The sequence below is a fragment of the Daphnia pulex genome, chromosome 10 (assembly GCF_021134715.1).
Source record: "Daphnia pulex isolate KAP4 chromosome 10, ASM2113471v1".
NCBI lineage: Eukaryota > Metazoa > Arthropoda > Branchiopoda > Diplostraca > Daphniidae > Daphnia > Daphnia pulex.
Window position 1 is genome coordinate 12,368,026 of NC_060026.1, and position 16,318 is coordinate 12,384,343.

The 16,318-nt window shown below is 37.2% G+C and overlaps 7 protein-coding genes across 9 annotated transcripts; 4 read left to right on the top strand and 3 right to left on the bottom strand.

The window, feature by feature from the left end:
* Nucleotides 1-144: 144 nt before the first annotated feature.
* On the bottom strand, nucleotides 145-4,662 carry LOC124205926. The gene is made up of 15 exons (XM_046603511.1): nucleotides 3,898-4,662; nucleotides 3,362-3,836; nucleotides 3,156-3,287; nucleotides 2,938-3,092; nucleotides 2,641-2,881; nucleotides 2,444-2,575; nucleotides 2,178-2,381; nucleotides 1,940-2,111; nucleotides 1,749-1,879; nucleotides 1,495-1,607; nucleotides 1,234-1,431; nucleotides 845-1,158; nucleotides 556-676; nucleotides 399-475; nucleotides 145-320 (listed from the first exon to the last, which is right to left on the bottom strand). The coding sequence occupies exons 1-15, from the start codon at nucleotides 4,213-4,215 to the stop codon at nucleotides 224-226; spliced, it is 2,880 nt and encodes a 959-aa protein (XP_046459467.1). The 5' UTR covers nucleotides 4,216-4,662; the 3' UTR covers nucleotides 145-223.
* Nucleotides 4,663-5,147: 485 nt separating this feature from the next.
* On the top strand, nucleotides 5,148-6,202 carry LOC124205938 (isochorismatase domain-containing protein 1-like). 2 transcript variants are annotated; one of them, XM_046603528.1, is made up of 5 exons: nucleotides 5,148-5,219; nucleotides 5,276-5,441; nucleotides 5,502-5,711; nucleotides 5,786-5,902; nucleotides 5,963-6,202. In XM_046603528.1, the coding sequence occupies exons 2-5, from the start codon at nucleotides 5,298-5,300 to the stop codon at nucleotides 6,107-6,109; spliced, it is 618 nt and encodes a 205-aa protein (XP_046459484.1). In that variant the 5' UTR covers nucleotides 5,148-5,219; nucleotides 5,276-5,297; the 3' UTR covers nucleotides 6,110-6,202. The 2 variants fall into 2 exon arrangements, with proteins under 2 accessions (XP_046459484.1, XP_046459483.1); XM_046603527.1 differs by having other exon boundaries at nucleotides 5,181-5,441.
* Nucleotides 6,172-7,371, top strand: LOC124205931 (gastrula zinc finger protein XlCGF7.1-like). 2 transcript variants are annotated; one of them, XM_046603517.1, is made up of 3 exons: nucleotides 6,172-6,294; nucleotides 6,361-6,450; nucleotides 6,525-7,371. In XM_046603517.1, exons 1-3 carry the CDS (start codon nucleotides 6,199-6,201, stop codon nucleotides 7,284-7,286), a joined length of 948 nt encoding a protein of 315 aa, XP_046459473.1. In that variant the 5' UTR covers nucleotides 6,172-6,198; the 3' UTR covers nucleotides 7,287-7,371. The 2 variants fall into 2 exon arrangements, with proteins under 2 accessions (XP_046459473.1, XP_046459474.1); XM_046603518.1 differs by having other exon boundaries at nucleotides 6,534-7,371.
* Nucleotides 7,372-7,682: 311 nt separating this feature from the next.
* Nucleotides 7,683-9,129, top strand: LOC124205935 (beta carbonic anhydrase 1-like). The gene is made up of 6 exons (XM_046603521.1): nucleotides 7,683-7,977; nucleotides 8,042-8,126; nucleotides 8,192-8,331; nucleotides 8,396-8,635; nucleotides 8,694-8,779; nucleotides 8,841-9,129. The coding sequence occupies exons 1-6, from the start codon at nucleotides 7,885-7,887 to the stop codon at nucleotides 8,962-8,964; spliced, it is 768 nt and encodes a 255-aa protein (XP_046459477.1). The 5' UTR covers nucleotides 7,683-7,884; the 3' UTR covers nucleotides 8,965-9,129.
* Nucleotides 9,130-9,164: 35 nt separating this feature from the next.
* On the bottom strand, nucleotides 9,165-10,680 carry LOC124205934 (mediator of RNA polymerase II transcription subunit 4-like). Its single transcript, XM_046603520.1, has 5 exons — nucleotides 10,489-10,680; nucleotides 10,081-10,195; nucleotides 9,905-10,024; nucleotides 9,674-9,845; nucleotides 9,165-9,612 (listed from the first exon to the last, which is right to left on the bottom strand). The coding sequence occupies exons 1-5, from the start codon at nucleotides 10,554-10,556 to the stop codon at nucleotides 9,311-9,313; spliced, it is 777 nt and encodes a 258-aa protein (XP_046459476.1). The 5' UTR covers nucleotides 10,557-10,680; the 3' UTR covers nucleotides 9,165-9,310.
* Nucleotides 10,681-10,869: 189 nt separating this feature from the next.
* Nucleotides 10,870-12,787, top strand: LOC124205939 (transcription initiation factor TFIID subunit 13-like). Its single transcript, XM_046603529.1, has 4 exons — nucleotides 10,870-11,004; nucleotides 11,079-11,958; nucleotides 12,113-12,283; nucleotides 12,506-12,787. Exons 2-4 carry the CDS (start codon nucleotides 11,863-11,865, stop codon nucleotides 12,680-12,682), a joined length of 444 nt encoding a protein of 147 aa, XP_046459485.1. The 5' UTR covers nucleotides 10,870-11,004; nucleotides 11,079-11,862; the 3' UTR covers nucleotides 12,683-12,787.
* On the bottom strand, nucleotides 12,357-16,240 carry LOC124205929 (cytochrome b5 reductase 4-like). Its single transcript, XM_046603515.1, has 8 exons — nucleotides 15,858-16,240; nucleotides 14,564-14,734; nucleotides 13,753-14,490; nucleotides 13,426-13,677; nucleotides 13,220-13,274; nucleotides 13,054-13,143; nucleotides 12,818-12,988; nucleotides 12,357-12,741 (listed from the first exon to the last, which is right to left on the bottom strand). Exons 1-8 carry the CDS (start codon nucleotides 15,892-15,894, stop codon nucleotides 12,687-12,689), a joined length of 1,569 nt encoding a protein of 522 aa, XP_046459471.1. The 5' UTR covers nucleotides 15,895-16,240; the 3' UTR covers nucleotides 12,357-12,686.
* Between the last annotated feature and the right edge of the window lie 78 nt (nucleotides 16,241-16,318).

The following is a 16,318-nucleotide window of genomic DNA, read 5'->3' on the forward strand; positions in this document are numbered from 1 at the left end:
GATTTTCAAAAGAGGATGTTGTATGTCAAGTAGCCTGTCTTGAGCCTTGTAACCCGAGCCCAACTCAATTATAGAAACTTTACGAGGCGTGTGGGCGCCGTTGTCTGACAAGCGTATGATTAAGACCAAAGTAAAATTTCAAAAAACGCAGGACTTAAGTCTATTAACATGAAAAAGAAAATCCAAAATGAAACCGAAGAAAATTGCACTCTTACCGGACAACTCACTGCCAAAGAACAGACACGTAATCAAATTGCGGCTGAAACAAATCCATCAACTTAGGGTAGTGGGGCGATTGTTTAAAACTCTCGGCCAGCCATCTAAAAGCCAGAATTATGAAAGTTGTAATAAAAAGCGCTTTCCAAGACGTTTACGACTTTGACACACAACTATTATACCTCGCCATTTGCTGTTTGAATTTCTGATCCGAGCACTGCAAAGTCGTATTCCAAATCTTCTTAAAAATCCAATGAATCTGTGAGAGATACATCAAAACCGTGTGAGATTTAACAACAAGTCTTGGCCGGTTTTCACACACAAAATCGTTGTATATACTTCGGGGAAAGGAATGTCGGTCGACCGCAACCGGGGCGCTAGTTTGTCCAGCAATGATAAATGTTCCTTCAGGGTAGACGTTTCTCGAACGGTACTAGAGTTAAACAAGACACCAACGATCCTGCAATGGGAGAAAAGGGGTCCAATTCTAGTTTCCGTTTTGAATTGCTTTTTTCAATAACGCTGAGATGAATAATTAGAAACGGCGACTTGAATCGGATGCAAAAGCATTCTGGAAATTCCAACGTGACAAAACGAAATTAAAAAATTAAAAATATGGTATGCATACCATTGACAAAGGGGAATTATCTTCGAGGAGGGGAGAGTTCCTGATGACGTTGACAGATCGATCGCCTTTTCCAGGCTCGTAGCAGCTAAACTCGTCAAACGCGTTTGCTGCTGTGCGGACAATTTTTCCCTCTCGAATATGTCATCTGTGCACTCACTCGTGACGACTTCACAGATCTTGGCATCTTTGGTACTGATTATGATCGAGGCCAGACTAAGAAAGAAGTCAGCGTCATGTTTGGGATTGACATCTTTATCGTCAAAATAGCTGTGGCACAGTTTTTCAACTTTTTGCCAGTCTTTTGCCAACTCACACTAGACAAAAGAAACAAACACAAATGTGTTGAAATAGGAAAGAGAAAAAAAATCGAAATAGAATTGAATCATCACCAGTGCGTGAATTTCCATCAATTGGATTAGCTGGACGTGCTCCGACCCCTTAGCATGTTGGTAAAATTCATTCACGACATCAAGGGCGGACTCTAGAATACGCACGTAGGAGATTCGTTTGTGATTGGGACCAAAGTCAAAGGTGGCCTCAATCGCTCTGACCATCGCAGTTTTCATCTCTTTCATCCAACATGTTTCCTATCGAGATTTAAAATGAAAAATTGTCTTGGATTTGTTTGGTGATAATATTTTGAAACAAACCAAAGCAAAAAACTGGCCCGACAGCTTAAACAGATGATGACGAAAATAAGCAGATTGTTTGTTTCCGATACGCCCCAAATTCCAGGATGTTCGGGCGAACCAAATCCGTATTTCTTGTTGAAAGAAGAAAAATAAAATAAGTGATTAAATCAATAAACCGTTCAACACGTCTAAAACAATACGGATTATTAAATCAATAAACCGTTCAACACGTCTAAAACAATACGGATTACGCAATGCAAAAATAAGCTTACCAACGAGAAAGGGGTCACTTGACTGAGCTTCACGAGTGGTAATATAGGCAGCAGCGATGGTGGACAATATGTTCGTCAACATAATTTCCTTCTTCTCCTCCACTTCTTTATTTAACATTTCCATTTGGAATCTAAATAGAATGATAAAGTTAAAAAGTTGACTATAAATAACAGTAGAAATCCAATTAAACCTTAATACAAAGCGTAGCAATATGGCCTTCATAAACGAAATTTTGCAGTTTTGTGCTGCTGTCTCGAGGTAGTTGAGCATGGGAATATAAAACCCGTTGTCCCGAGCAATTGACGCGCTACGACTTATAGCTCGTTGGATTTTATCCCAATCGTTATTTTCTCCCAGATTATCTGTTTTAAAATTAAGTAACTGTGGAGTAATGTAATAAAGAATTAAGAAAACCGCTCAAAAAGTACCTAAATCCGCAGTGATCTGTAGCGCCTTATCGTAGTTTTGAGCTCTTAGTGCCATTTGCAATCGAATACAAAGGGGATCCTGATCAGCCCATGAGTCATATTCCGGAATCAGAGTTGACAGCTTTTCAGCCCTTTGATATCCTGTATCATGAGGAAGTTGTAACAAACAAGTCATCGCGTTCCATATAACCGTAGAATCAATTCCTGAAATTAATCAATCAAGTAATGCAAAACCAAAAAAAAAAAAGATTCCAAGTAATACGTACCATGGCGATTGGCAAATCGAACGATTATTTCATACCAACGCAAGGAAGCCTCCACATTACCTTCGTCGTTAATTAGTCTTAAAGCTTCACCCTCAGACAGATACAATATCTCGTAAATCAACTCACTGTTCACTGAAATGTGCAAATTAAGAAAGAAAGAATTAAGAAAAGAATAACTTTCAGAAACACTAATTTACCATTTTCGTCATTCCAGTGCTGAATATCACAAAGAAGTTTAAACAGGTCGTCAGTTCGATCTTCAGCCATGAAATAACGTGTGGCGTATTTAGCACAAATCCACTTGATGCTTTCGACATGGGACCATTCAGTTTTCCAATCACTTTTATCGGTCATTATCTCATCATCTTTCCAGGGGATTTCGCGGAGTAGCTGCATGAGGAAAGTGATACCTTTTTGCTTTTCGATCAAACAAAACAACTAAGAGAAGAAAAAATGGGTGAATAAATTTCAAGTAAGTATTACAAGCAATATACTTGATCGGCAGCCAATTTCACTGATATTTGACCAATGCCATCTTCTCTATATCGGAGAGCCAAGTATTTCGAAAGATACTGCTTAATCGAATGGATGTCCTTTCCACTAACTAGTAGTGTTTGCAACCTTAGCTCCAAGTTCTCAACAGTGTCATCTAGAATACATTTGTGATAATTGGTGTGAATAAAATTTATTAATTTCAGACGCTTCAATTTACCTCCAAAGTCCAAAATTTCGATAATTCGAGGCCAATCCTCTGACAGGTTAAGATGCATGTAGCAAGCTGCCAGTAAAGTGATGGCATCGTCGGTACAACTATCTTTAATTTGCCCTTCCTTATCTTGTTGTCCTACAACGATGGGAATTGTTGTTATGTACTAAACGTGAATTTTAATAATTAATTGCAAAGTACTGTAGTCCTACCAAAAGAATGGGCGAATTTCAACCAGATAATGGCCTCTTCAAAGTCTTCTCGATAGAACATTCCATGTGCGACATTAAAACATACTCGAGAAAGTGAATTTGATTGATCCATCTCAAATTTTACAGGCTCTTGCTTAGTACTCCCCAACAATCCTAATATGTCACTGAACTGGTTTTTCCTGTAGAAACCGAGAACGCGATAGACAAAGAGTGAACTGCGGCAAGATTCGAATGTTTCTTCTAATTCCTCTATGCGTGGTGCAGTAAAGTCGTAAACTGTTTCATCGTTCATCCGAGGGCAAATTGACTGAGAAGCAAGTTTCAAAAGTCTGTCAGCTTCTTCAATCAGCTCATCTTGAAAGCAGACTCGGACAGTTCCGAGGGCCAAAGAAAGAATGTCCATCGCAAATTTAAGGTCATTAGAGCGACGCTTACTTTTGAACATAATAAAAGTGCCAATATTCACCAGACAAGCCTGTTAATGTAAAAAAAAATATTAAAACAAGTACAATAAAATTGATTGTGAGTTAATCAACCTTTAGTTCACTGCTGTTTTTGGGGGCATGAAGTATACTGGATGGTAGCAAATTACAGTTCTCATAATTCACAATTTTCAGCCATTGCTGCTCCAAGAGTTGTTCATCTATTTCGCTCAGTTCAAAGCATGGTTCAAAGTTCAAGGCATTGGTGTTCACAAGTTGCTGAGCAAAATATTTTGAAAGATTCTTAAGATGTTCAACTGCCCCCAAAGCTGTATTATCATTCAACAGCAACTTCGAATCAATAAACTTCTGTAGGAAGAAGCAAGCAAATTTTGCATCCCATTTACTGCCTAAAGACGACAATTCTGACATTCTGCTATTTCTCTGGTAGATGTGTTTTGTTTAAGGCTTTGGTGTCACTCAGCATAGGATTGATTTGGATGTTAGGATGTCACTGACTGTTTGCAAAATAACTTTTAGGCCATCAACTGGTCAAGAGTATTACAGCACACAAGCACTCAATGTTTGTCATTTTTGTTGACTGTCCAATAAAGAAAGAATTTGTATACACACTTATCCATCCAAAACAGGACAAACATTATGGATAGCATATAACTTGAATTCTGAATTAAACGATGAAATCAATCTTTAATCGCTATAATACCTAGCTCAGTTGGCGGGAAGGAAAGACCAGACCAAAGGGCAACTACAAGACTGAACTCCCCATGTCCTATGATGTTATTCCAAGTTCCAACCAAAAAGCATGGTGTATTAATACACCATGCAAAAAGTAGTAGACTGTAGACATGCCAAGAAAAGCCGCCGCATACAGGTGGCGTTTCGTTTCACGTTTCGTAAAAACGCCATCTGTATGCGGCGGCATTTTTATGAACCAGAGCGGAAAAAAATGGTTTTCTGCGAACTTTAACAATGAATAACTTAAGTTAAGAGCTATTAAATTTTTCAAAATGACTTTTAAATTTAGGAAAATTGATATATTAACTAATTTTTTACAAAAGATCAAAATTTTAGGACAACTACATGACTAGATATAATGAGTTTACGGAGGGACTATCCGTAAGACTACTATCCTGAAGATTTAACGGATTGCCATACGAATTGTCATAAACTAGACTAAAACTACACTTTAAAACTTAAACTAACTTAAAATCCCGAAGGTATCCAAGGGGCTTTATTTAATCGAAAATGAAGCTCCATAAGAGGGCTGTGTTAATTTTAGGCATGTTGTCCCTAATCGAGATTTTCGACCTTTTCTAGACCTGGCAACTCAGCATCCTAACGTTGTCTATGCAATGCAGTAGTTTAGTAAACATCGTCTGTAAACAACTGTCAAAAACTAACTTATCAGCTATCAGGTATCAGGCTATCACCTCAGCTTTGTAATCAATCAGATATTAAAGAAGTAAAATAGTTTTTAGAAATTCTAATTCATCATGGCTGAAGACAGTATGGGGAAAACCTTAAAATTTGGCAAAATGCCGGAAGGGAAAACTGCACTTTTCATGTGTGATTTACAAGAAAAGTTCCGTCCTGCAATGTTTCACTTTACGGATGTGGTTTCAAACGCGAAAAAACTGGTGAGTTCTTTTGTCTATACAGTTTTGATACAATCACAAATTTTTTTTTATTTTTATTAGGTGGAATCAACTAAAATACTTGAAATTCCACTTGTTGTAACAGAACAATACCCTCAAGGATTAGGAAGCACTGTCAATGAAATCAACATTCAACATGCTGTTGGCACAATTGCTAAAACAAAATTCAGTATGTTTGTTCCAGAAGTTGAAAACATTTTGAAAACTACATGTAATGGACAGTTGAAGTGTGCTATTCTTTTTGGAGTTGAGGTATATCTGAATAACCATCTATAATTACAATATATCTTAATTCTTAACAATTATTTTTTAACTCTATTTATCAGGCACATGTTTGTGTGGAACAAACTGCAATTGATTTGATCAGCAATGGAATAAGTGTACACATTGTGGCTGATGCTACAACTTCAAGGACTCAAGAAGACAGACTGCTAGCCTTTGAGGTAAGTTTTTTATTGATTTGTTGTTACAACTCATGAACATAAGGCTGTTTTATTTTACAGAGACTGAAGCAAATAGGCTGTTTTATTGCAACCAGTGAAAATGTTATCTATAAACTCATTGGTGATAAAAATCATCCAAAATTTAACGAAATTCGTCCGCTTATTAAAGACACTACGGTTGAAACTGGCTTAGTGTCAAAAATGTAAGAGATTAAAAAAAAAACAGTTGCTATTTTTCCAAAAGTTTATAGTGGTTACTTTTGAATAGTGGGGGTAAATAAATACATGATTTATGAATGAAACTAGTTGTGATTTTTAGGGGTGAGTCTGCAAGTGCACAACTGATGTCTTGGCAGTTTCAATTAGAACTTGCACATTCTGTTCTCACTGAGGTAAATTTATTATAGAATTTCACATTTTCTTATTGTAATCTATATGATTGACGAACACGAGAGTAGCTCTCAACTACTGATAGATTCCGTGCATCACAGAAGGCCATATTTGAATTAATGAAAGAATTTACAGTGTTATTAAAAAACGATGAAAACGTGAGTTTATAACAAGTCTTAAAATTGGAATTGATTATCAATTTTACTTATTATTTACTTTTATATAATTAAAGACGAAAAAGCAATTCAGCAAAGGCAACGTTGAATTATGTTTTACGCTAGAAAAGGACACTAAACTGGATAATCAACCTTTAGCACCGAAACTATCCAATAAAGAAAAGAACTGTTCAACCTGCGGAAAGTCATTCTCGCGCCCTCAAGATCTCAAACGTCACTTGCGGACACATAATAAGACTTCCGCTTATTTATGCGAAGAATGTGGTAAGAGTTACCGAAGTCTTGATGGACTGAGTTACCATAAGGCCTTGAATCACCGTGAGAGTAACGATTCATCAGAGTCTTTATTGAAGTGTTCAAAATGCAACAAATCCTTTACTAACCAGATCCAGTTGAACGTTCATTTGAAAAACAGTCATCATAGAGCAAAGTCAGTATATACCTGTGAAATTTGTATTCCAACAGCAACTTTCGAACGCAAAGATGTATTTAAAAATCACGTAGTATTGCACGAACGAGTCAAACCTTTCGCATGCCGAATTTGTGATAAAAATTTCTCCAGTCGCTCAAACCTACAATCCCACGCGCGAACTCATGATGCTTCAGTTGCTCTCCAGTGTCCAAATTGCTCGAAGAAATTTAGTTCAAAGAAAAAGTTGGATTCACATATTCCTGAATGTATTGCGCGGAAATCTTGTCCTTCTTGCAAATTTGTTTGTCAAAGCGAAGAAGAGATGACTGAACACACAAAGAAAGAGCATCCAGCAGATTATGCAATACATGAAGTCTTTGGTCACGCCCTCGAAGAATTGAGCTAACCGCATCTCAAATGCTCAATTTTATGTTCAATAAATTAAATTATTGAAATTCTGTCGTGAAAATACAAAAGCAAACAAAACGTCACGTAGCCTGAACATGTTTGTTTTTTTAATTCAATAATTGATAAGGATACCGCTTACGGCTATTCCGTGTTCATACATACAAATAAAGATTCAAAACAAAACAAAAAAACGGCTTTTGTATGATATGACTGCCATCTATTATCAAATTCCTAAAAATAAGAATTCAATTAACGCAATATTAAATAATGAATAAAGGTGCCGCCGCAATTTACGCAATGAAATTTCACCGAAATAATAATTTTAAAAAACGAATCGCTGTGTTGCTGGCAGTACCGCGCAACCGATCTATTTTGATTTTGGCATGAAACATCAATCCTCAGCCGACGATAAAAACGTCTGCTTGCAGTCACATGGCAACGGAGTTACTTGTCTCTCTGGTTGTATCTAGTTGTTGAACTAACGTAAACACTCATCATAACAGGACCATTGGACCATCAAGAAATACACTCTTGCACCTTATTTATCGTCGCCCCAATCCCTTCGGTCGACATTCCAACGTGGACATAAAAAAAAAATGGACAAAATATTGAAAGGTATCCTTAAATACAGAAAAACGTATCGAACTGAAATGGTGGAACAGTTTAAACAAGTTGCTGATCGACCTGAGGTAAAAAGTTTTTTTTTCATTAGTTTTTTTTCATTCAAAACATAAAATAATCGTATATTTCTAGCCAAAAGCAGTGTTTTTTACCTGTATGGACAGCAGAATGCTTCCAACTCGATTTACACAAACAGATGTTGGTGATATGTTCATAGGTATGTTAAAACACAAGTATATATACTGCTTGCTTTTTTATATTCCTGGACATTGTAAATATAAGTTAGAAATGCTGGTAATCTGGTTCCTCACTCGAAGCTGTATGGAATTGATTCAGCTACCACTGAACCAGCAGCCCTGGAGCTGGGGTGCATTGTAAATAATGTGAAGCACATGGTTGTTTGTGGACACTCAGATTGCAAGGTCAGTCAACCATAAACTTGTTAAATGATAACATAAACATAATGACACACAACTTTTGTTTCAGGCTATGAACCTATTGTATAGTTTTAAAAAAGGAATTGAAACCAACATGAGAACTCTCGAGAGATCTCCACTTAAAGCTTGGCTTCATCGCCATGGTAGTATTTCTCTAACTAAATTTGAGAGGTTAGAAGTGCATGGTTTCCAACAGCCCTTGACTTTCCCAATGGAGGGACCATTCAGACAATTTGTTGCCTACATAGACCCTGACAATAAATTTAGTCTAACAGATAAGCTCTCACAGGTAGAATTATGCCAAGTTATGTAATGTCTACAAATCTAATTGGGTTATCTTTTTTCAGCTCAACACATTGCAACAACTACAGCATATTGCCAGTTATAGCTTCATTCAAAGTGCCATAAATTCGGGGCGAGTACACCTTCACGCGTATGTATCATGTATCAAACGTTTACTCGTAAGTGTTTAATGTTGAAATTTATGATACTAGGTTATGGTTCGACATCTATACCGGAGACATCTACGTCTTTAGCCGCAAGCAAAAACGGTTTGTGGAGATAAGCGAAGAGACATCCGATTATTTGCTCGATGAAATACGCGAATACTTTGTGTGACCTTAACCGACGTGCCTCGGGTTATTATGCTGAAGAATATATGGAAATCTAGGTATTTTTATAGAGATGACGCACATCTCCTGAATTTATATGGGGAGTTCGATTCTAAAGCTATTTTGTAAATAGTGAGAAGTTAACTATAAAATAAATTGTTGCATAACTTTATAATGGAAAAGAATTTGAACAATTCGAAAAAGGAATTGCACAAATATTTATCTATTTTACGAACCTTTGAATGAGGAAGGTTTTCAAAAAGAAATGCGAAAGTAGAATAGTATACAGGATGGTTACCAACAATATTAAGCAATCGCGCAGGATACAGAGTGTAAATTGTTAGCTCACGTGTTTACTGAGAATCGGAAGATGAACTGCTACTCGAGTCCGTAGACATAACGTCGACATCTTCATTCTCTTTCTTGGGATTTTTGTGATCCATTCCACCACTCACACCCAAGTGTGAAACTGACAAACAGGGCATTTGCAGGTCATTTTGAGATAACCAACTATAAGTGCCTGCTTGAGAATTCGGAACTGAAGACCCCTGCTGCAAAGAATGATTAGGACGATGCAAAAGTTCTGGAAAACTCATGTGTCCATTGACATTCATTTCACCAAGACGGCCCAAAAATCCTAGCCGCATTTCAATATCTGAAAACCACCACAAAACAACATGAAACTACTGGACAGCAATTTAAAAAAAAATTTCTACCCGTGGGATATGGTCTGCGTAAATCTCCTTGCTGCCAATTCAAAGGAGCACAAACAGCGTTGGAAGCCGATATTCTGTGAGCAAATTTTATCAACTCTTCGGAATTTACAGGTCTGTTATTCGCCCGTGTGATTGATTGCAACTTTTGCTTAGCTTGAAAGATTGCAGTAGCCTGAAAAAGAGTAAGTTTATGAAATACTAAAACCAACAAAATAATTAAAAATAGCTTACTAATAGCTGCTCTGCCTCCTTAAGCTGCTTTTGAAGATTTCGAATCTCAACATCATGCCTTTCAACTTCTGTCTCTAAGGCAACTACTTTTTGTTGTAATACACCTTGTTCTTCAGCCAACTTAATAAAAGAAAGAATTAGCATTGAAAAAAATTATGAAAAACAAATAATTTTACCTTAAGTGTTGCCTTAAGATCAGTGTCTTTTTGAAGAACCAATTCAACAAGTTGAGAGTGTTCAGTACTCATAGGTTTCTGCTGCTTCTGGGCTATTAAGTTGTCCAAAAGTTCCCTAATAAATTAAAAAGATTAAGTTTAGTACAGTGACAATTATATTTTGGAAGATTAAAATTCAATAATCAAATTCAAAACAGTGTATGATACAAACGAGTGTGACAAAGTGTTCTGAATTTCAGGTAAACAATGGTATGATTACCTAATAAGATAAATAAATATATCATGCTAATGAACAATAGATAGATCTGAGGCTTTAACTTTCATTAAAAAAATTTTGAAGGAAGAACAATTGCACTACGTGATCAAAATAGTCGACGAACAAAGGCAGCCAAATCAAGAAAAACTTACTTTGCGATGATTTCGATATCGTCGATGCAAGTAAGCAATACTTCTCTGGTACTTTTTTGAGAAGTCATGTCTAGTTATTTTTATTCCTTTTTATAGAAATAGTTATAAAAACAGGTAAGTGAAACTTTCCAATCAAAATTAGTTTTTCTTGAATGCGGCTCGGCTACGGCTGCAACAACAACTAGAGAAGTGAGGTTGCCATATCTAGATTTAACCTGACCACGTATTTTTTTAAATTTCCTTATCCTTTATTTATGGATTCATTCGGAGTCGAATCACCGCTCTACAACGTGATTTCGTTAAAAGAAACTAAAAAATATAATAGTAATGAGATATGTTTGAAGTGTATAATAATGCAACACTGGCGACGATTTATGAATCGAATTTCGTAAACATAAACAGACAGCAGGAATCCGCTGTTCCGCTCTTGATCGTCTGACCCGCCCAAAGTTTTCCGAGCAATTTCTCAAAAACAAACTCCGGAAAGAGTGAAAAGACATTCATTTGTTTGCTTGGGTGAGTATATAGTCCAGCAATTCGACTTTAGAATCTCCAGTTATGAGGACTTTAAAACACATTTTGTGTTACAGATTCTTGGTTCAGTTCCTGTCTACAAGAATGTCGAATGACAAGTCTGTCAAAGTTAAGGTTGGAGAAGAAGAACGAGTATCGCAAAGTTTATGCGGTTGTTCGGTCGGAAAATTTTGGAAATGGAAGTACAGTGTCCATAAACAATGAGCAGAAAAAACAACTAGGTATAGAAGGAGACTATCATGCCGGGCATATCATTGCCAAAATGCTTGGAGGATCGGGATCGGACGTAAATAATCTCGTCCCCATGCACAAAAATTTCAACAACAGTGCCTACAAATCTTTCGAATTTGAAGTCCGCAAGATGATTGAGGATTCTGAAAAATTTTACCCCGGAAAACAAGTAGAAGCTCGTATCACTGTTTCCTTATTTTACAATCAAGGTTCCAATAAACCATATCGAATCAAGTATGATGTTGCCATGTACGCTAACGGCGTAGAAAAGCCGAGTTACGTTGGAGATTTCAAACTGAATGAAAATGGACGACACTAATTTAAATCGAGGAAATTTTTGCTTTGACGCTTTTTGCAGAGCTATAACTCTGGCTTTTTGTAACCAATAAACATTTTTCAATGTTGAATGCGTAATCAGGCGCCGCGCAATGTATTTTTTTTACAAGAAAGCAGATTTTAGTACGTACAAGAGTGCTTTTACAGCCATCTGGCAACCGTTTTCGTTACTAACCTACCTAGTGTCTTCTGCAGTGGTTGATTTGTTGACGTTTATTGCTCGAAAATTCTCCAACCCACTAACATTTACTCGTTTAGTAATCAAATTTCAAAATGTCTTCTCCCTCGGTGAATACTTCATTGACTTCGTCCCCACAGAAAGAAAGAGACAGCAAAGAAAGAGAAAATCCAGATGAAAACTATGATCAGGTAATTTTCTTCTTTTAAGTTACATTAAATCTTAAGTAATTTCCAGCTGAAAGTTTTGCTGGTACATATAACATATTGCTGGTGGAAATTTTTGTATTTAAATTTGTTTTAATGCTTTACTGTTCATTTAATTTCTAAATGTTTCAATTTCTAGTTTGATGATGATGAACCTGATTTGCATTATGGATCCACTTCATCAGGCAGAAAGCGCCTCTTCAGCAAGGAACTTCGTTGCATGATGTTTGGATTTGGTGATGATCAAAATCCCTATACAGAAAGTGTTGATCTGCTGGAAGACCTTGTTATTGAATACATCACTGAAACGGTAGGACTAATACCTTAAAATTTTTTTCAAACTGTGACATCTGATTTGCTATCTTTGAATTTTATTTATCAAGTTAGAATGCAAAAATGTTTATTTTTGAAATCAAATGCAAATGTTTCATCGTGTTATGGCAATTCACAAAGAGTCGGCAACCTGATTAGAATTCTATAACATGGCAAATGACTTTATTGACATTAACTATTTGCATTATTACTACTTCAGACGCACAAGGCCATGGAAACTGGACGGACAGGCCGAGTTCAAGTTGAAGACATGGTGTTTTTAGTTCGCAAGGACACGCGTAAATTTGCCCGCGTCAAAGACCTTCTAACCATGAACGAGGAGCTGAAGAAAGCTCGTAAAGCTTTCGATGAAGTCAAATATGCAGGCGTTTCCTAATTTTCTATCCCGAAAACGCGTGAACGGCCTCATTTATGTATCCTGCAGCATCCAGCAACCTTTTTTAACAATAAATAAACTTTCGTCATTTTTTTCAATCCAAAATTTCGTGTGAATTTTCAAAGAATGTATCACCTGAGTGTTTCCAAAGTAAAGTCTGACGGTCCGCAAACACACGCAAAATTGGAACCGTCGTCAGGACAATCCCTACCTAAAATAGTTGTGGCTAGTATAGAATTGTTGATTCGGCCTCGAAGACCTAACCATTCTTCATCCGGCTCAGACAATACGTGCCATACTTTAAACCTGTTGAAAAATTGATATAGATGTTTCATTAATGTGAGGTTAGAATGAAATTTCGGTTTTTCTACTTCTCAGGATATTTAAGTTCTAATTCCCGAAACTCTTCTTTCCAGATTATGTCTTCTTGAGTTCGGTTGAAGAACAGTAACATAACACGCCTAAATTAATCAAAATTGGTATTCAAATGAGCTTAGTTCATAAGAGATTAATCGACAAAAACATCAAAAGGGGTACCTATTATTGCGTAAGGTATCGATTGTTATTCTGACTAATGGCGTGATCCCCGTACCTGGAATTTTAATTTATTAAAAAAAGAATGTAATTTACTTAAGATGTTTGCTATTGGTTAATATATCACGGGAGGGCAAATATGAATAAACAGAACAATGTCAACAAAGACAAGGCAACAATGGGGGTCGTCCAACAATGCTAATACGTACCAGCGGCGATAGCTACCACATTCTTGCTCTCTAATTGCGATTCTAGGAAGTTTCCAGTTGGATCACTCACTTCAATCGAGCTGTTACCCTCAGCCAATCGATCCAATGCCGAAGTAAATGGTCCAGCAGGGTAGATTTTGATTAGAAACTGAAGCGAACTAGACGCTTCAGTTTTAGATGGGCAGTCTGTTGTCTTGCACGAAGAAAGATCAGAAACAACAGGAGTGTAGCTACGGATTAATTCACTTCCATCTAATGATTAGAAACGTGAAAATAAAAAATAAAAATAAAAAACCCTTTTTCAAGATCACGCATATGTGCAATCACCTTCCAGAGATAGTTTGAGTTGAACATGCCAACCAACAGGGACGTAAAAGTCTTGACCAGTAGGAAACGTCAAAGTGAATAGAAAAACATTGTGATTAACGCGCAATTTGCGTGTTAAAGTGGCCTGGCGGAAGAATGGTGAGGCTTGGCTTAACGGCTGAAACCCTTGGCTGACGTCCTCCAAATCGCCCAATTTCTGCCAATGGAGTGCAGTTTGTATTTTGCGCAATACCAATTCCACTTTGCCCGTTGTCAACGATACTGTAACCTTACAGGAAGATTCGACAACTTCGGCTAAGTGAATTTGATAATCGTAACAGCGTGACCAATCGTCGCTGTAGATACGAATACGGAAAAGTTTCCCGTCGATAGACGTCGACACCCGGTGTGCGTCAAGTCCTTTTTGTCGCGTATAAAGGACGACAGTGACGCTGGTGGAGTTCTGCATCCAATCGGTGGTGACAACTCCAATAGAAGGCGTCGATATCGACAGAGTGGGCGGAGGAGGCGCAGGAAAGCCCTTTCCAACGATAACTTTGCTTTGTGCGCGTTTGACTGGAGGCAGCATGGAATCCGCCTTCAATCTTCCGACCAGGCATTTCTTCAGCATCGATTCGTAGTTTACCCATTTATGGACTTCATCGAACAAATCGGTAGCGTCAATCCCGACACCACGCAACAACTCTTCCTCGCCGCCAGGATGGAATTCGAAATAAGAAGTTACGTTGTACACCATTCCTTATTTTGAAGAAAATAAAATTATAATTGATTATTAGGAAGGAGAAAAAAGAAAAGCATTAAATAATAGAACCTCTAATGGCCAGCCAAGCGTCATTTTTGCTATTATGCTGAGCGAGTTCGTTAGGAGAGATATCCCTTAACCGATTTCCCGTTCCACTGAGATCAGTAGATGAGTTGGTGAGTTTGATCCAATCCATGAGGGAACGTCCTGGTTTGAGCGCAGTTTTGTTGCGCGGATTTCCTGTGTTAGCAGAAGTGGATAGATTAGACATGTTTCAGTCAAGGTGCAGTGGCTGCGCAGGCCGTGACAAGACTGGCTCAAGAGCTGCGGGATCACGTCCAAGTCATTCACGGCTGTAAGGCTGAAACGCGTGCACCACCATGAAAGACTTAAAAGACACGGGATGGCGAAAAGGGGACGGTCTAAATGAGAAGTAGGAGGGTACTGAATGGGCTGCGCAACTCTCGCTCGATCAATAGTTTCTTTAGCCTCGCTTGGTCAAATATAAAAAGCGAACTAGAATCAAATGATTGTCCATTGATGACTGCCGACCCGGTCGTGATCCTGTTATTTATTAGCCTCAGCCAATACTGTGGACTAGTAGAGTAAAGCGACTAAAAATAAACTAGTTCAATTTATTGGCTAATTTTGGTCTTAGCTTGAATTAACTAACTAAACTACTGATCAGCTCTTGGTAAATTCATTAAATTGAATCCTTTGTTCTCTTTCAACAAGAGATGTAATGCATCGGTTGCACAAGTCACTAAACAAAGACGCCACAAAACGAACAAAACAATCGACAATATTCTCGAAATCTGGAGTACCATCAAATCTTTTGCGTTTAGGCTTAAAAGCAAAGTGTGGGTGCTACAGGAGAAATAGAAACAGCAAGCCGTGACAGAGTTTGGTGAAAGAAAACTGTGGTAGGATCAATAGATAAAAGTATTGATCTGAGATACATGTGTTCTACAAAGCTTTTCTATCTTACAGAGCCCCAAGAGACTAAGCACACTCCAAACTTTAAAACTTTAAAAGAGGCATTTTACATTCTTTTATATTTCTTTTCCTTTCTTTTTTTTTAAATTTTGAATTCCTTGATTATCTGTCAATAATCTTTACAGCAAATATTTTAATGGAGTTTCATGATACTGAAGGTTTACAAGTGATTAAGTGGTGAGAAATCTGACACACTGCATGACACTGCACTCAATTAGACAGATGTTGCCATTGCCACTGCACCCAGTGTATGGCAAATAGTAGTCAAAATCTTCAAAAATTCACATTTGTCTAATTAAGATAAATAAACTAGCAGGTTTTAAGCTAAGTACACTATAAAGTACACATAATTTAAAATAAAACCAACCTGTGGCTGAAGCTCTTGATACAGTTAGGCTATCCATTTTGATTTTTAAAGTTGTGATTGAAATTAGAATGTGATCTTCCCTTCCAGATTGCACTATATTGATTAAATTCACTGCGAGAGAATGTTAAGATTGTATGAATTGAAATTAAACTTCGACCATTTCATCCACGATTGATTTCGTTCACCGATAGGTATTTTCCCACCAATGGAAAAAATGGCCATGGGCGGGTCATGAATTACTGCTTTGCACTACTTAAGCAGCATGTATAAATTCCAACGTGTTTTAATAATAATAATATTAAATTCGAATAAAAAACAAAAATAAAGGAGTAAAATACCCTCTAAACAGTAAACACACGTCTCTTCTACAATGAAAATTCGTCTGCATTATAAACAACATTGACACGCTTGTGACAACTTAAATTTTTCATCTTGATATCGAGACCATATCTACTAAAATT

What these genes read in the sequence shown, in the direction of transcription:
- LOC124205938 (XM_046603528.1), top strand. Translation starts at nt 5,298, where the DNA reads ATGGCTGAAGACAGTATGGGGAAAACCTTAAAATTTGGCAAAATGCCG. An exon ending in TTTCAAACGCGAAAAAACTG is followed by an intron (nt 5,442 to 5,501) that starts GTGAGTTCTTTT and finishes TATTTTTATTAG; the next exon opens with GTGGAATCAACTAAAATACT. An exon ending in ACAGACTGCTAGCCTTTGAG is followed by an intron (nt 5,903 to 5,962) that starts GTAAGTTTTTTA and finishes TTTATTTTACAG; the next exon opens with AGACTGAAGCAAATAGGCTG.
- LOC124205926 (XM_046603511.1), bottom strand. Translation starts at nt 4,215, where the DNA reads ATGTCAGAATTGTCGTCTTTAGGCAGTAAATGGGATGCAAAATTTGCT. An exon ending in GAAATTCGCCCATTCTTTTG is followed by an intron (nt 3,288 to 3,361) that starts GTAGGACTACAG and finishes CCATCGTTGTAG; the next exon opens with GACAACAAGATAAGGAAGGG. An exon ending in ACAGATCACTGCGGATTTAG is followed by an intron (nt 2,112 to 2,177) that starts GTACTTTTTGAG and finishes ATTTTAAAACAG; the next exon opens with ATAATCTGGGAGAAAATAAC.
- LOC124205935 (XM_046603521.1), top strand. Translation starts at nt 7,885, where the DNA reads ATGGACAAAATATTGAAAGGTATCCTTAAATACAGAAAAACGTATCGA. An exon ending in GTGGACACTCAGATTGCAAG is followed by an intron (nt 8,332 to 8,395) that starts GTCAGTCAACCA and finishes CTTTTGTTTCAG; the next exon opens with GCTATGAACCTATTGTATAG. An exon ending in GGGCGAGTACACCTTCACGC is followed by an intron (nt 8,780 to 8,840) that starts GTATGTATCATG and finishes TTATGATACTAG; the next exon opens with GTTATGGTTCGACATCTATA.
- LOC124205939 (XM_046603529.1), top strand. Translation starts at nt 11,863, where the DNA reads ATGTCTTCTCCCTCGGTGAATACTTCATTGACTTCGTCCCCACAGAAA. An exon ending in CAGATGAAAACTATGATCAG is followed by an intron (nt 11,959 to 12,112) that starts GTAATTTTCTTC and finishes TTCAATTTCTAG; the next exon opens with TTTGATGATGATGAACCTGA. An exon ending in TTGAATACATCACTGAAACG is followed by an intron (nt 12,284 to 12,505) that starts GTAGGACTAATA and finishes TTACTACTTCAG; the next exon opens with ACGCACAAGGCCATGGAAAC.
- LOC124205934 (XM_046603520.1), bottom strand. Translation starts at nt 10,556, where the DNA reads ATGACTTCTCAAAAAAGTACCAGAGAAGTATTGCTTACTTGCATCGAC. An exon ending in GATATCGAAATCATCGCAAA is followed by an intron (nt 10,196 to 10,488) that starts GTAAGTTTTTCT and finishes TTAATTTATTAG; the next exon opens with GGAACTTTTGGACAACTTAA. An exon ending in AGGAGGCAGAGCAGCTATTA is followed by an intron (nt 9,846 to 9,904) that starts GTAAGCTATTTT and finishes ACTCTTTTTCAG; the next exon opens with GCTACTGCAATCTTTCAAGC.
- LOC124205929 (XM_046603515.1), bottom strand. Translation starts at nt 15,894, where the DNA reads ATGGATAGCCTAACTGTATCAAGAGCTTCAGCCACAG. An exon ending in ATCAAGAGCTTCAGCCACAG is followed by an intron (nt 14,735 to 15,857) that starts GTTGGTTTTATT and finishes CTGCTAACACAG; the next exon opens with GAAATCCGCGCAACAAAACT. An exon ending in ACTCAAACTATCTCTGGAAG is followed by an intron (nt 13,678 to 13,752) that starts GTGATTGCACAT and finishes TCTAATCATTAG; the next exon opens with ATGGAAGTGAATTAATCCGT.
- LOC124205931 (XM_046603517.1), top strand. Translation starts at nt 6,199, where the DNA reads ATGAAACTAGTTGTGATTTTTAGGGGTGAGTCTGCAAGTGCACAACTG. An exon ending in CACATTCTGTTCTCACTGAG is followed by an intron (nt 6,295 to 6,360) that starts GTAAATTTATTA and finishes ACACGAGAGTAG; the next exon opens with CTCTCAACTACTGATAGATT. An exon ending in TATTAAAAAACGATGAAAAC is followed by an intron (nt 6,451 to 6,524) that starts GTGAGTTTATAA and finishes ATATAATTAAAG; the next exon opens with ACGAAAAAGCAATTCAGCAA.